General features: G+C 39.0%; 1 protein-coding gene across 2 annotated transcripts in view; it reads right to left on the bottom strand.

The window, feature by feature from the left end:
* Positions 1-3473: 3473 nt before the first annotated feature.
* The window catches only part of THSD7B (thrombospondin type 1 domain containing 7B), a 529157-nt gene continuing 516879 nt past the window's right edge, over positions 3474-15751 (bottom strand). The window contains exons 22-28 of one of the 2 annotated variants that reach the window (XM_045031779.1): positions 12765-12924; positions 12135-12308; positions 11945-12040; positions 10530-10612; positions 8997-9189; positions 5736-5823; positions 3474-4596 (exon numbers count right to left, since the gene is read on the bottom strand). In XM_045031779.1, coding sequence (XP_044887714.1) covers positions 4515-4596; positions 5736-5823; positions 8997-9189; positions 10530-10612; positions 11945-12040; positions 12135-12308; positions 12765-12924 — 876 coding nt within the window. In that variant the 3' untranslated portion in view covers positions 3474-4514. Of the gene's footprint in view, positions 4597-5735; positions 5824-8996; positions 9190-10529; positions 10613-11944; positions 12041-12134; positions 12309-12764; positions 12925-15751 lie in introns of those variants that run through there. The other variant, XR_006582520.1, reaches the window with a different exon arrangement.

The following is a 15751-nucleotide window of genomic DNA, read 5'->3' as shown; positions in this document are numbered from 1 at the left end:
CATTTATTACGTCATAAGCAAGGGTTGCTTACATTTTAAAATAAGTACAAACTAGATTAGACTGGAAGATAAAAATGGTACACATTAAAATCTATACAGCAGACATACAGTAACTGTGATTAGCATTATGATTATTCATTCATTTTTTTCCTCAAGTGTAAATAAAACTTGTATCCAGCATACAAAATACAAGAGACAGCAGATTGGCTTAAAAACCAATACTATAGCATATATATAATAAGACTTTTGTTCATACCTATTGAGTATGAAAAAAAGAAATGACAATTTAATTCTTCCTTTAATTAAAAGCCAACCAAATCCTTCTAAGTCTTGCTTATGGGTGTAGACCAAGCAACAAATTCATGCATATGATCCTGTAAGGCCTTGTTTACAAGTTTTACCATTTTAACTATAGTTAAAGCCTCCCAGCATGGATAGTTGTAGAGCTGCTTCTGTATAGGAAGAGGAATAAGCTATATCAATATAAGGCACCTTTATATTGGTATAACTGCATCCACACTAGGATAGTTAACCGGTATAACTATATCAGTAAAATATCACCACCCAAACCAAAATAATTATATTGGTACAAAAACTGAGTATAGATAAGGGCTTCATTTTTGGCTCACATCTGGGGCAGGGGATGAATAGCAGTCACTTAGCCTAGGTCATAGTACAAGAGTGGGTGAGGGAGGGTGACTGCTTTGAGCCAGGCAAGGGAAGAACTGCACTTTAGTTCTGGATGAGCTCGGAGCCAAAGGGAAAAGAACAGTGAATACTGTGAGGCTTACTTTAGGTTTCATGATTGACTACAGCCAGGTCTACACTAGACTACTGCTCACATAGCTCTGTTGTACATGGGTAGAAGAGGTGTGATCTCTGACCAACACAGCTGTGCTGGCAGAAGCCCCTGGTATAGCTTGTTTTGTGAGTGGTTTTACCATACTTAGCTGCGGCCACATTAGGAGCATTTTGCTGGCATAGGATACTAGTATTCTCATACCAGTAAAGTGCTCCTATTATAGGCACAGCTTGAGCTTGGAGCTGCAACCTACTAGAAGTGTTACAAATTCAAATCAAATTACATTATCTTTATTGGCACGGCTAGCTGAACAAGCGATGCCAACACGTAAATGAAAGTAACTAAGTATCTGTCAGGAGGTAGCTCAGTGCATCAAATAACATCAAGCACATTGTTGGCACTTGAATAAATGAGATCTACCCAGAATACAGCTTCATAAAACTGGATATAAACCAAGTATCTGCCCAGGAGAGGAGCATGCAGCTGTGAATGGGGTTTTATCCCTTGTGCCTCTATAGTATATTATTGTTAATTGCTGATTCTATGGTAGCTGCATAGCATGATGCTAGTTCTGCTGTCTTGTGCTCTCAGGAATGACTATGTACAACTCTGACAGGAAGGAAAGTCTTTCATTAACTCTGCAACTTTGAGGAAGTATCTTGCCTGTGTTCCTTAGACATTGGAGTAGGAAATGGCTTTCAATTTCAATTCAAGATTAGACAACAAGCAATAGCTAATTTAGAATCGGGTCAGCTGTGGTAAACCCAACTCTGTTTTAAACTGGGAAATTCCATTCCATTCCCCACACTAGGTCTCATCCAGTCTCCAGTACTTAGAAGTTGGTGTAAATCCTAAAGCATGAGGTTTAACATCCCTTCCAAAATTATCATACATTCTGAAAACTCTGGATATCTGTATCTTTTTTAATCTTAAGTTCTTGGCCACGGTGACTGCATGTGGCAATGAGTTCCACAATCTAATTCCACTGTCTAATTCAACCACAAATTGTTGGACTAGATGTAATATTCACTTAAAATGTTGTGAAGGAGGTCAGACTAGATTATCATAATGGTCCTTTCTGGTCTTAAAATCTAGGAATCTATGTAATATTAACAGTAAGTGCTGTTTAATGTGGAAATGATTTGTTTCATTATTGCTTGTCTTTGAAAGCAATGACCTTAACCACAGTGGTGCAGCACAGAAGCCCAAGGAGTTAATTGGTTATAAATCTCCTGAATATCTATTGTGACACTGTAAATAAGGAATGTCCAATCTAAAGAGCAGTTCTCTGTACTGATCTGTTTATTATACTGCAGAATAATAATCTTCCAATCCACAGGTTGCCTATGAATTGATATAACACAGCTCACATAGTATTTGTGAACTGAAGACAAACCAATAATGACAAGCAACTGATCTCTTATTTAGACCTTTCCTTTTTTGAGTAACATCTCATAGTAGAACAGTGCAATAAATACATTGATAATTTACAACAGATGCTACCCACTGTGGTTGAAAAACAAGGACCTATAATTGAAAAAATATATATATTCATTGGAGAGCAATGACCATGGAGAGAATGAAGCATCACAGACTGGCTTGTAATTCAAAGTGCACTACACCACTCACGTTGAGAGCAGCAACCAAGAGCTGCAGTTGTTTAGGTTTTTTTTACATTGACTTTCCTACTCCACTGTTTTGCTCATCAGCTTATTTAATTGGGTTTGTTCCCTTGCCCTCCTCTGTGAACCATTCTGCCTGCACCTTTTCCCACAGAAAATTGTTGTCACATTTTGGCATTCTATTTCCTTTTCTTGTAACATATTACTCTGTATATCCCATTCAAAGTTCTACCTAAGGTAATATTATCACAAAAATCTTAGGCCCCGACCATTACCAAGTAAGGAGGCCTGTTTTCAACACTGTTAGTAGCCATAGACTAGACAGTAGGGTTGGTTGAAAATTTTCTGTCAGTTATTTTTCAACAGGAATTGACTTTTCACCTAAATAAATTATTTTGCAGAAATTGTCCGCTTTCTGCTCAGAATTGGATTTTTTTTCATCAGAAACACAATGTATTTCTATCAGGAAATGTTACTGCAGTATCTCCTGGGTTGCAACTCTTATTCCCCCATTCTCCTCTGTGGGTCAGGCTGCCCAGCCAAATGACACGTCCCATGATGCCCGATGGCATGTCTCCCCCTTGGTGCATTGTGATATTTCTGTGAGAAAGGACACTCGGCTGCATCATGGGAAATGTAGTCTGGCCAGTGTGGCTGAGGGGGCATGAGAAATCTGAATGACAGCTACCATGAGGCTTCACAGCATCATTTCTGAATCAAAAATTTCAATTTCCAATCAAAAACTTTAGGTTTTGGCTGAAAAAAATTTATTTCCAGTTTCCCCTGAAAAGATAAAAAAAATTGACAGAAATTAGAATAATTTTTGTCACCGTTTTCCACAGGAGAAAAACTCCATTTTCTGACCTGCACTAGTAGACATGACGGGACAATGTCCAGACCCACTCAGGTGAAAACTCTGGACTATCCAGGTTTTCATCCAATATAGAGTGTGATTTGAGGCATACTGAAGGGTCAAAATGAAAGTCTTTAACACACATTTAATTCAATATACTGGAAGCAAAATTCTCACTCTCTAACATTTTATTTGCTTATAAATACACATCAATACCACAAGATGGCACTTTCTTACTTGCAACACATACTATTACAAACACTTATCTTCTTCAAATGTTCCCAAGATGTTTACAATGGTAACTTTTCAGTATTTTTCAAACATTTAAAAAAGCAAGACCTTCTACAAACAGTAGTTGTGTCAGATGTATATTAAATGAGGTCAGATAATTAAATTCAAAAAAGAATTTATAAATATTTCAGATAAGAAAATTTAAATTACAAAAGCAGAGTTTGTAGTAATTAAACTGAATTATAATTTTAAATGGCCAGAATGTATCTACATGGTTTGATCTAATTTAAAATACATTTGTAAACAATCAAATTCTCTACCCGTTCATCAAAACATCTATTTACTCATCTTTTTAAAAAACATATTCAGTAAGAAACCACCTATACCACTTCTTGTGCTGTAAATTTAAACAATCCTTATTCTGTCCTATTGATGGAAATGCCGCAAAATCATATTCCAGGCTAGAAAACAGCATAAGAAAGCACTAACTTTAAAAACCCAGAGAATTCCAGTTATTTCAACACATTCTTTTTTTTTGCATTCTCAAAATACACAATCCAGCTTCAAAGTCTTTTGAACTAAACGTAAACACTAGAAAATTCATTGCTGAAGTATGTGCAGAATAAGGAACTCTGCACTAATATAGTGCATAATGATGAAGTGTCAAATTTGTCATTTACATTGAATGTCACATTTTCCGTAGGATTGTCATGCTTTTTTTTTTTAAAAGGAAATGTTATGTAAAAAATTGTATTTTTTTTATTCCTATTGTCAAACAGGAAGAGATGCATTTTCACAAGAAAAATTTGGAAAATTTTTCACAAGATCTAAAGGTCTTTGACTCCATTTTTTTAATAAACCAGAGGCAAAAATCCACATTTTCAATATTTATATTCTGCCTGGTATATTACACGTCAAGAGATTCCTCAAAAAACTGAGGAATCTGAAAGTTATAAAAGAGTAAGCAGTTAAGGCAGTTGAAGTATACATTTGGATTTCTTTTATGTTACATGTCCATGTCTCCATCATATGCGAAGGTCAGAGGCTTCTGTTGTGGAGGAGTACTTTGATGCTGTTTTGTTTTTTTGCTGAAAGAAAAATGAAAACATGCTTCAGAAATCAAAAATGTGAATTGAGATATCATTTGAAACCCTACAAATAAATAAAACTTTATGCTCTAGCTATTTCCATTCGCAAATTACATGACACCTAACATACACTGGATACATTTAAGAAAACAAGTTATAGGACTATTTCTGCACTTACTGAAATAAGATTCCCACTGAGTTCAAAAGAATTATCACCTGAGTAAAGAGTGCAGGCTAAGGTGCTATTTGAAATGTAGATAATTTTTATTCTTAATCTGTACACAAGGCAAAAACAGTAAAGAAAACTACACCTCACAGAAAAACTGAAACAGGTCAATTTAGAAACAAATTCTGCCTGTATCTCATAAATCCTCATTTCTTTTACCCCTTTTTATTGCAAAAAGGTAGAAATATTTGTTACACAGAACTTTATAAGTTCCTCCTTATTTCTCAAGGGATATCATAAAATTATACTTGTGATATCATACTCCTAAACATCTCTATATTCTCAACCTGTGAGGTCACAAATAATGGGTAGTTTGGACTTTGATTAAAAAAGAAAGTAGCTAGAACAAAAATTCTTAAAAAACACACAGATTCTGTTTTAATACATACACTCCTAGAGTAAAAAAAGCAGAACAAGAAAAATATACATGGGCTAGATTTTGGACACAGGAGAATGGTCAAGCTGTCAGGGAGACAGTTATGGCTGCCTGATTCTCTACCCCATTGTGATGCAGCTTTGAGCAGCTTTTTGCAGAATTTGCATTATTCTAACACCTGAGCCAAAGTAATGGGCCAAATTTATATCCGCTTTACTGCAATTACATCAGGGGTTCTCAAACTGGGGGTCGGGACTCCTCCGGGGGTCGTGAGGTTATTACATGGAGGGGTCATGAGCTGTCAACCTCCACCCCCAAACCCCGCTTATCTCCAGCATTTATAATGGTGTCAAATATATTAAAAAGGTGTGTTTAATTTATTAGGGCGGTTGCACTCAGAGGCTTGCTGTGTGAAAGGGGTCACCAGTAAAAAAGTTTGAGACCCACTGAATTACATCATTGTGACACTGATGCATTTGACTGTCATGCATTTCAAATGACTTAAATAAAAACAAACAAAACACTTAGAGTACTTACCAAACAAGATATGATGTAAAAATCAGGAAAAGTATGATGAGAAAACCACCAGCTGATACTCCATACACCCAAATCTTAAGTCTACCATCTATTTTAAAATACATTGGGGTGAGAAAGGGACAGGAGACAGAATACAAATCACATTTATTAAGCTTTATTTTACTAATACTTCTAATTCTTACCAGTCTATATATAAAGAGGATGCATAATGTCTTAACACATAAGAATAAAATTAAGATTCCTGACTGGAAACTGGTGCTAGGAGCTAACTAGAACTGGTTGGAAATTTTGTGGCAAACACTTTTCTGATTTTAAAAAAATGTGTTTTCTGCAAAATCTAAATTTTCTGTAAGAAAAATTTGATTTTGCTGATTTTTTTTCATTTTATTTATGGAAAAATAAAAATGAAATATTTTATTTCAGGTCATCCCACATAGACACAGTCTCCCCTCTTCCTGGCCTGCTGTGGTGTGTCACAGGAGTCAGACGACCACAGTGCATTCTGGGAAAAGTAGTCAAGGTGGGGAGTCCAGTCCATAGAAGATAATGGGGGGAAAAAGGCAACCTAACTACAACTTTCATGCGGCACAGGTGGACACAGTTCAATACTGAGCTGGCCCAAAGAGAAATGTTTTAATTTGAGAATGCTGAAACTTTTCCTTTTGATTAACAAAACTGACAATTCTGAATCAAAATATTATGTTCTGAAAAACATTTCAGGATTTTGCTGTTTGGTATAAATTCCAGATGATGTCAACAAATGTCAACATATTGGATTTTCCCATGATATAGACATTATGAATTTTATTATGCTCTAGAGCCAATGTATTCCTTCCAAGGTATCCAGATACCATGGCAATGGCTGATTCATGATACCCTCTCACCCTCCCTCCTGGTTTTTTAAATTTTTTAAAAAACAGTCTATGAGACAGGCATACTTTCCGGGAAATGCATGTGAGCCAGTGTGAATAACAGACCAGAGGCTGTACAAAACTCAATCTCATGTAAGAGTTCAACCATCACACAGGTGCAGCCAATTATTATCTTTTAAATCTGAATGGTGCGATTTTTTCAAAGATTACTATTTTTTTAAATTAGTTTCTTGAGGGAAGTGCAATTTACCTCGTACTACACTTTCCAATGCTACCAACACCTTGCTGGCCTGGGTTTTCAGTTGTGGTACAATGGGTCTTCAGGACTCCCTGGGTATCACAGATGTTCTATAAGGAGCTTGGGGGAGTTACAAGAGGCAGAGGAATGCAGCCTCCAAAAACCATAAACACCAAGGAAAAAGGCTCTGATCTTATGGGAAAGTTGTCCCTCTGTGCTACACTTGAGGCATCTCTTCCCTGCATCATGATTCCTTAGTCAATGACCCTCAACAGTTGCATTCTATCTCCCTCTATGGGAAGGGCTCATCATGGAGTGTCTGCTGACTTTGCTGTTGATATTTTTAATGGGTTAGGAGAGAAGCATGCTGCACCTCTCAACCTGAGCATGGATAGCTAGAAACCAGAGACCTAGAAAACACGCAGGTGGTCACACAAAAAGTGCCCCCTCACCTGATTTGTTTCTTTCTGCTCTCCTTTGCTGGTATAAATGCAGGGGAGCATCCAGCCTTACTTTTAAATTACATCTTGACTTGAGGAATGTCTCTGTACCTGCACTCTGGCTTCATAGAATGTAGTTTAATAGTAATTAGATAAATAATTATCATTTGCTCCAAAACTAGATCTGCATGGTCATGCAAAACATCTTAGGGGAAAAAAATGTCAGACTCACCAAGTTGTTATGAAATGTAATTTTACATATATTTACAAATGTAACAAGCAAGTGAACTCAAAAATCAACTGTCAAACTTTAGAGAAAGGCACACATACCACTGTTGTTGTATTGCCTCTCTTTCTGGACCATGCTCTGTTCTAAAAACCATTGACTGTACTATTAGCTCAGATATAGTAAATACCGAGATCAATTATTATATGCAAACCAAATAAGTTAATGTAACATTAAAGTTGATTTGAAGTCATACAGATCAAAACACTCAGGCAGCCTTAACTCTGTCCCGCATAATATAATAGGAACTTTCATTACATTTCCCGATTTTGTGTGATCATCACAGACTAATTTGCAAACACAAGAAATACAATACAACACAATACAATACAATTATTTTGTGTATTATAGAGTTAATCTCCTTGTGGGGAACTTAACTTGCATGCTTGAGACTTCAGTCTATCAAAATGTCCATCTTAATGTTTTCTCACTATTGTTTTTTTGCATACAATTACTCTGATAAATATTGTTTCAAAATGGGGGAAAAGTAAAATAAAAATTTTAAAACATTTGCAGTGGGGAAGAAAAGATCAACCAAAGCTAGAAGAGCAACCCAGTTTGTTTGTTTCTGAAGACTCTGTATTTTCTGAAGTTCTCCCATTGAAGAATTTTGCTGACCAAACCTAGTTGTTATAGTTGTACTGTTCCCCAGAACTGTTGGTTAGGTTACTCAATAAAGAATAACATCCAAATTAGTAATCAGATACTATACCCATGAGTCAAATCCACCTCCTAGTGAAGTAAATAGGAAGCCTGCCATTTATTTAAATAAGTACTAACTCAAGATATCACGTCAGTGCACAAATGTTAATTTCTGACCAGACTGTGATACCCTAATTCACAGCTACTGTAGCACCTTAACTCCACAATGGGACTACTTGAGGAACAAATTGCTACTCATTCTAAAGGTATCACAACCTAACACATAATCTCTCTCTTCTTGTTAAAGCCTTTTTAACTAAATCCAGTTTGTCTCTGTATTCATTAGCCCATTTTTTCCCCACATCCTTTCAAAACATGACAACACATGGTTAATCAAACCTGTCTCCAGTCATGAAACCTGTAAGAAATCTTCTGCTGTAAGACCTTTAGAAATGCTAATGATGCAAGGTGTCTTTCCCTGGTACCAAGCACAACATTTGTAGAACATCACTATTTAGTAGCCAGATGTGATTCCAAGTAACTCCAAGAATTCCATATGGGGGTGCTTTTGCCAAACATTATTGCTTCATTCAGTCTCTGTTATATCTCAGCATAATAAATTATGATTATGCTGGATATGACAGCGAAGGAATAAATGAAGAGATACAAACTAGCATACTAGTCTCACAATTTAAACTCTCCTACACAATCCTTGATTTTAAGATTTACAAAGTATTACTTCTATAGAGAAACATGTATTCTTTCTATTCAATTTTTTTTTACCTGGATTAAAAGGCTGAATAGACCATCCTTTGAAAATGTCATGCATTTTTGAGTTGACAGGTTTATTCTTTCCAGCACTGGTTTTAACATCAGCTTTCTTATCTTCCAAACCTGGTACCTTCATGCAGTAATCCAGGAAACCATTTGATCTCATTATTTCTGTATATCCTCTCTCACAACTGCAGACTCCACTCTAAGCAACAAATATTTGTTTAGTATTAAACCACATAGTGCATTCTACTAAGCATGTCAAGGAAATCTGTGATATTTTTCTGATTCCCCCCACCCAAGTATTCTGTGACTTGCTTATATTTATATTCTCAGAAATGTCTTACACTATGCACACAGACAGTGAAAGGCCCAAGTACACAATATATTTTCCCAATCATAATAATAAAGTAAAATATTTTATTAATTTCAACAGCAGCCAAACTAGAATATCAGCGCTGGATAAAAGGAAAACCCACAGAGACAGGGCTTACAAAATACAATGGATGAGACCAAAGATACCACATGAAATCCAGTGAAGTCAATGGAAGATTTGCTGTTGACTTCACTGAGCCCAGGATTTCACCCATTGAGCCTGCTTACAGAACTGTGTAACCAACCGTAGCTACACATTCTGAGACAAAAAGAGAGCTTGTTAATATGTGGTTATGGCTGAGAAACTATCACTAACTTAAAGGAAAACAACAACAACATGGGAACCCTTTCAAAGAGCAATGTTTGAAGTCAGACACCTGGGGCTTGATTCAAAGCCCATTGCATCTGCTATTCCTGTTGACATTGGTAGGTGCTGCAGATGCCCAGCATCTTTGTAAATCATGCCACTTTAGGTGTCTAAGACACCCAAAGTTTGAAAATGCTGTTTATTAGAGACAAGGTGGGTGAGGTAATAGCTTTTATTGGACCAACTTCTGTTGGTGAGAGAGAAATGATATTACCTCACCCACATTGTCTCTCTAATATTCTGGGACCAACACAGCTCTTTGCTTATGTCAGTCTAGATCATGGCCATTAGGCATACCCCAGAGTAAGGGATGGCATGGAGTCGAACCTCTCCAGGGCAAACATCCAACCTCAGGGTGCCTGGCAGAGCCCCCAGTGGGCAGGGGGATGTGCCTACTATACCACCTCTCTAGGGTTAGTTGTTTGCTTCTCTGTGCACCAGCCTGACTCTGTAAGCTTGGGGATGTGTCACTGCCTCCTCCTGGCTCTCTCTGTCCCCACCCAGGGAGTAGAAAGGGAGCAGTCTCTGAGCTCCCATCTTTAAAGAAGTTCCAGACCTCTCATATCTATAGTCAACAGCTCAGATAAAACTCTTAATTAAAAAGCAAACCAGAAATGTAACACTGTTAACCCAGCTCAGATTTGTGCAAGTCACCTTTTCCTCAGGATCTAAATTCTAAACACAAATTCCCAGAATCATCTCTAGGTGGTGTCATGGACACACCATTGTTAGAGGGGTTAGAAAGCTTCTAAGATGTTCAAGATAAGATAATTCCTAAAATATCTTCTGCAGCAGCCGCTTACCTGGGTGCAGTAGGTGAATGGTTTTTTGCACTCTGGATTGCAGTGTCTGGTTTCAGCAGGCTGGGTGTGAACAGAACAACCTCCTGTAAAAGAAATTCTCATCACCACGTACTTTCAAGAATACATTTTATAATGTTTTGACAAAGATTAATGCTCATCTTTCTGGGGTTGAATAGCATTTTTTTGCTTATATTAAAATTTATTTATATGCTTTTCTATGGAGCTTCATCATCATAGTAGCTCTGTATGATTCATTAGTTAAGCTAGCTTCACAAGGCAGGGAATTTTTATCCATTTTATTGATGGGGAAAAAGGGTAGAGAGAGATTAAATGACTTTCCTGAGGCCACACAGGAAGTCTAGAAGATTTCCTGCATCTCACACTGGTGTCTAATCCTCATGCCCACTACTCCTTGTACTGCTTGAAGCTTTCATGTGAATATGGAAAATGTGAACGTAAGAACGGCCATACTGGGTCAGAAAGGTCCATCTAGCCCAGTATCCTGACTTCCGAAGGTTGCCAGTGCCAGGTGCCCCAGAGGGAATGAACAGAACAGATAATCATCAAGTGATCCATTCCCTGCCGCTCATTCCCAGCTTCTGGCAAATAGAGGCTAGGGACACCATCCCTGTCCATCCTGGCTAGTAGCCATTGCTGGATCTATCCTCCATGAATTTATCTAGTTCTTTTTTGAACTCTGTTGTAGAACCAGCTCTTTTAACTACTTTGCTATCCTTGCAGCTAATGTTTGTTATATAACATTTAAAAAAAATCTTTATACATAGGAGTGGGGTGGGAAGATTTCTATTTTCTATTTCCTCATTTATATAACCAGAAAGAGATCCTAGGGACTTGCAAACCATGTGGACCCACTGGGCCTGGACGTGCTGACCATATAGTATGCTTTTCTATTGATAGAGGTGGAGGGGTGAGTGGATGAAGCTTCCTGGTGCACAGAAGGGAAGAAGAATTGCAGAATCTGCAAGCACCAATGTCGTTTCTCCTTCTTTCTCTAAAATTATGTAACACTCACACTGATAACAGATATACAAACTGGCCCACTCAGGCCTTTTTAGTGAATTCATACTTGTGTTTGAATCACCAACAAAACCCAGGCATAAATTGGCAAATCATCTCATTTACATCCTATTTGTTACAATGATCTGAAAAGAAGTTGGTGAATTCATATCTGTGTTTCCTAGCTAAATTCAAACACAAATATGTCATTATTAAAAGGACCTAATCAGACAATCCAAACTGAACTTTGGGAAATCTATGTCCAAAATCAGCTAACAATGGTTTTTGTTTCTTTCAAGTTCCACATAATTTAAAAAACTCTTTACATTTCCCTCCCATGCTAACCCTAATAACTCTCAGCTAAGCTACCACACTGTGTCCCATGCTTGTAGACATACCTGTGACATTTACCCCATCTGAACGCTGGCACCACACTGTACGTTTGTTATCTCTCCAAAGGCTGGTTTTCCATGCATAGTTATAACATTTCCCTCCTACAATTTAAACAAGACAAAGCAATTAACCTTCCCATAACTATAAAAACATAAACCTGTAGTGGAATGAAGCCAAGGGCTGTGGCTTCAATACCTGAACAAGGCCTTGTCTCCAAGACTTGCTCAGGACAGCTGTCTCGGTTTTCAAAAGACTGAATGATAAAGGTTCTTGATCGAGACTGGCGACCAGTGGTCTCAAAGCTCCTGCCATCAATACACGTTAGCTCACATGAGCTCCACTCTGACCATCCTGTCAAATGGCAATCACCTACACGTCAAAAGAATAAAACACTGTTATCCAAAGGAGACAGCCTCAAAGGATAGTTTAAACATACAGCTAGTCTTTTGGAAATAATGCCAATTATAACCCGCTAGCATGGCTTCTTCTGTTATTTTTGTATCTGCAAAATAATGGAAAACCTCTTTCAAAAGATCTAAAACCATCAGGTTGAACACACAGCTAATCTGTAGAATCACAAATTCTTATTACTGTCACCTTCATTTTCTCTCCCCCATGCCCTCCAATTGCTTGGCAGAAAGTCTGCTGTGTCTTCTCTTGAGCTCTTTGTGGGCTGTATCTTCCTGTGTACTTGTAGTAGAACAATGGGGCCCTGAGCCTGATTGAAGGATGTTACCACAATGCAAATAATTAATAGCGGTTTGATTTATGATACTAGTTGTGACTGTTAAAACTAGAGAGGGATCCCTGCCCCTGAGAGCTTACCTGGGCAAGGCACAGAACATGGCAATTGTAGTGCATTGTCTTTTGATGGCAGCTCTCCACAAAATGCATTTTTTACTTGTTTGGATGGAACAGACATAGAGGCATCATGAACCATACACGTGAGGTTACGGATTTGGAATCCTTCACCGCATTGTCCACCCTGTGAGTGATAACAATCATATGTTGCTAACTTAAACAATAATCAAATAATAAGTGAATTTATATAGCACTTTCACCTGGAAGGATTTCAAAGTGCTTTACAGACTCTGGTCTCAATCCACAAAGGCATTAGGTGCCTAAACCCCACACATAAGCACCTAAATCTAGGGTTTAGGTACATAAATTCCAATTTTAGGCTTCACTGTGATCCATAAAACTTCTGCCAAACCATATAGGTGCCTAAACTCACTTAGCACCCAAGTTTTCAAGGTAAAAGGTCCCTCAGCACCTAAGTTTCTGCCTCTGGGCATGCACACTGCTGCCTCACTCTAGACCATCTCCCAGATCTGGTCCCATTCCAAACCTGGAGAGTGTTGGTGGTACCACTGCCCACCTTATGCCTTTCAGCCCAGTGGTAAGAGCACTCACTTGGGATATTTTAATATTTTCAATTCTTCTCTCAGGCAGATGGTGGGTAAGCATTTAAACAGGCATCTCCCACCTCCAAGAAGAGTGTTCTAACCACTGAGCTATGGGATATTCTGATATGGGGATCCTCAGTCTCTCCTGTTTAAGTTGTTCAACAGTGGATGAATAATGACATAGTGATGGGAGCTGGGGGACTGGACCCTAGGTCTCTCACCTCCCAGCTGAGTGCCTTAACCACCAGGCTACAGAGTCATATCTCTCTCTCACTCCCGCCCCCCGCCCCCCACATTTAAGTATTTATCCATACTGGAGCAGTCACTGGACCTGAGAGAGAGAGTGAGACTGACTCTGTAGCCTGGTGGTTATGGCACCCACCTGTGAGATGGAAAACCCAGGGTCCAGTGCTCCAGCTCCAGTCACTCTTTATCCAGAGTGGAAGAGCTTCAACACAAGAGATTGAGGGAGCCCACATCAGACTATCCCATAGCTCAGTGGTTAGAGCACTCTTCTGCTAAGTGGGAGAGACCCGTTAAAATCTGTACCCAGCTCTGGCAGAGGCGGGAGTTGAACCTGGGTCTCCCATGTCCCAGGTGAGTGCGCTAATCACTAGCTTTGGGTAGTCTGGCTAAAAGTTATAAGCTCGGCAGCCGCACCACCTCTTCCTCCAGTTGTTTTGTGTGGAGCAAGGCATGCACCTAACTCATTCTCATAAAAAATGCCTTTGGCAGCTTTGCTGCCTGACTGCAGGAGAAGGGTTCCTGTTCGTGGATCTCTAGCAGAGGTAGGTGACTTCTTGCTGCCTGGACTTAGGCACCGCTCTCTGAGAGTAAGGCACAGTTTAGGTCACACACCCCCGTCGACAACTCCCACTGGCTAGCTTAGATGGCACCTCGCCTGGTGTGCTGGCTTTTGTGGATCACATTTCTTAGGTGACTCTCTCTCCTGATTCTTTGCATAGGTTGTCTAGGTGCCTAACACAGGTATTACAGATTGCAGTGTTCTTCCTGTGATTTTCTAGGTGCCCAAAAATCAGGTGCTGTGAAGTGATGCTGAGCATTGCAATGCCTATGACCCTCTGTGGATCCAGGCTTATGTAACTAGATTGTGCCCACCTCCTCTGCAGGTGTGCAATGTTGGGGGGAGGGTAAACCGCCTTCTTGCACTTTTATGAAACAGCTGTGATTGGGCAGGTGGGAAGTACCAGGTTCCTCCCCACATGCACTGATCAGCAGATCTGGCAGGACTATAAGGGGAGATGTGCTGCATGCTTGATGAAGCGTACCAGTGCACTTGCCTCCCCTGCACACCAGGAGGATGCAGGAGGATTTCTGTAGAGTTGAAGAACTAAGGAAGAAAACTGTCAGGAGCTTCTCAGGGTCAGGACATGGAGATGGTGGTAGGTACAGCTCCACACTGCCCTATCGGGGACTGGGCCTCAGTGACATGATCGAGCATGATGTATACAGAAATTACTTTAGCCAGCACTAAGATGTAATCATCTCTAGGGTAGAATTGGCCATAACTGTTAAATAGCTGCGTAATTCTCTAAACAGTTTGGACAAGGAAGTAAGAGTACAATACCCCAGTGACTCTGCAGCAGGAATTCAAATTCACAGAGCACAATGACTGGAACTGGCTTTTGATCATCTGGATAATCAGTAAGTGTGAAATTCATAGAGCTTTAGAAAATATTTTCATGATATTCAAACCTTTCCAATTAGCACTGGAAACTGAAATCCTCAGTTTCGCCACAGAATGGCTATGTAACGGGTGGAAGGAATGTAGGCTTCCATACATTCCCCGGACAATATACTGCAACTCTGATCTTAGCGGTTAAAAGATGGTCAGTCTTTATAACAATACAATCCTTGAACTCTTCAATGAGACTGCAGAGAATGGTGTCAACAGCGTATGTGTTTATTCTCTTTATTATGTGGACAATTAGCAACTGAACAGTGGACAGAGACCACCCATTTATATCATGCACCCTACTGACCTGTCATAAAAGCTTAGCAACTTTTGGTTATCATGAAGTAGATCAGATCTGAACCAGAGCTGAAAGGCTCCATACCCTACCACCAGTCACCTGAGCCATACACTCCTTCAGTGCTGCTGTGGAATACTTATTGAAAAGCACTAACTTTATTGGAAAATCAATACCTTTTTATTAAACAGATGACAAAATGACAGTCACACCTTGAAGGATGCTATCGGGAGGAGGGAAGATATGACTGTTGTAGGTGATGGGGTTTGTTGTCCTCTCTTTAAAGATGTGGACTTGTAATGATGTTATGTTTATTACATATGTGCAACTTGAGCTTTATGGAAATGAGCATTTTATAAAACTCCTTAAGTAAAAACTCTGCTTTTATTGGGCTACTCTGGGAAGTGCTACTCTG

This window comes from Mauremys mutica, chromosome 10 (genome assembly GCF_020497125.1).
Source record: "Mauremys mutica isolate MM-2020 ecotype Southern chromosome 10, ASM2049712v1, whole genome shotgun sequence".
NCBI lineage: Eukaryota > Metazoa > Chordata > Testudines > Geoemydidae > Mauremys > Mauremys mutica.
This window is presented reverse-complemented; position numbering and strand designations above follow the sequence as displayed.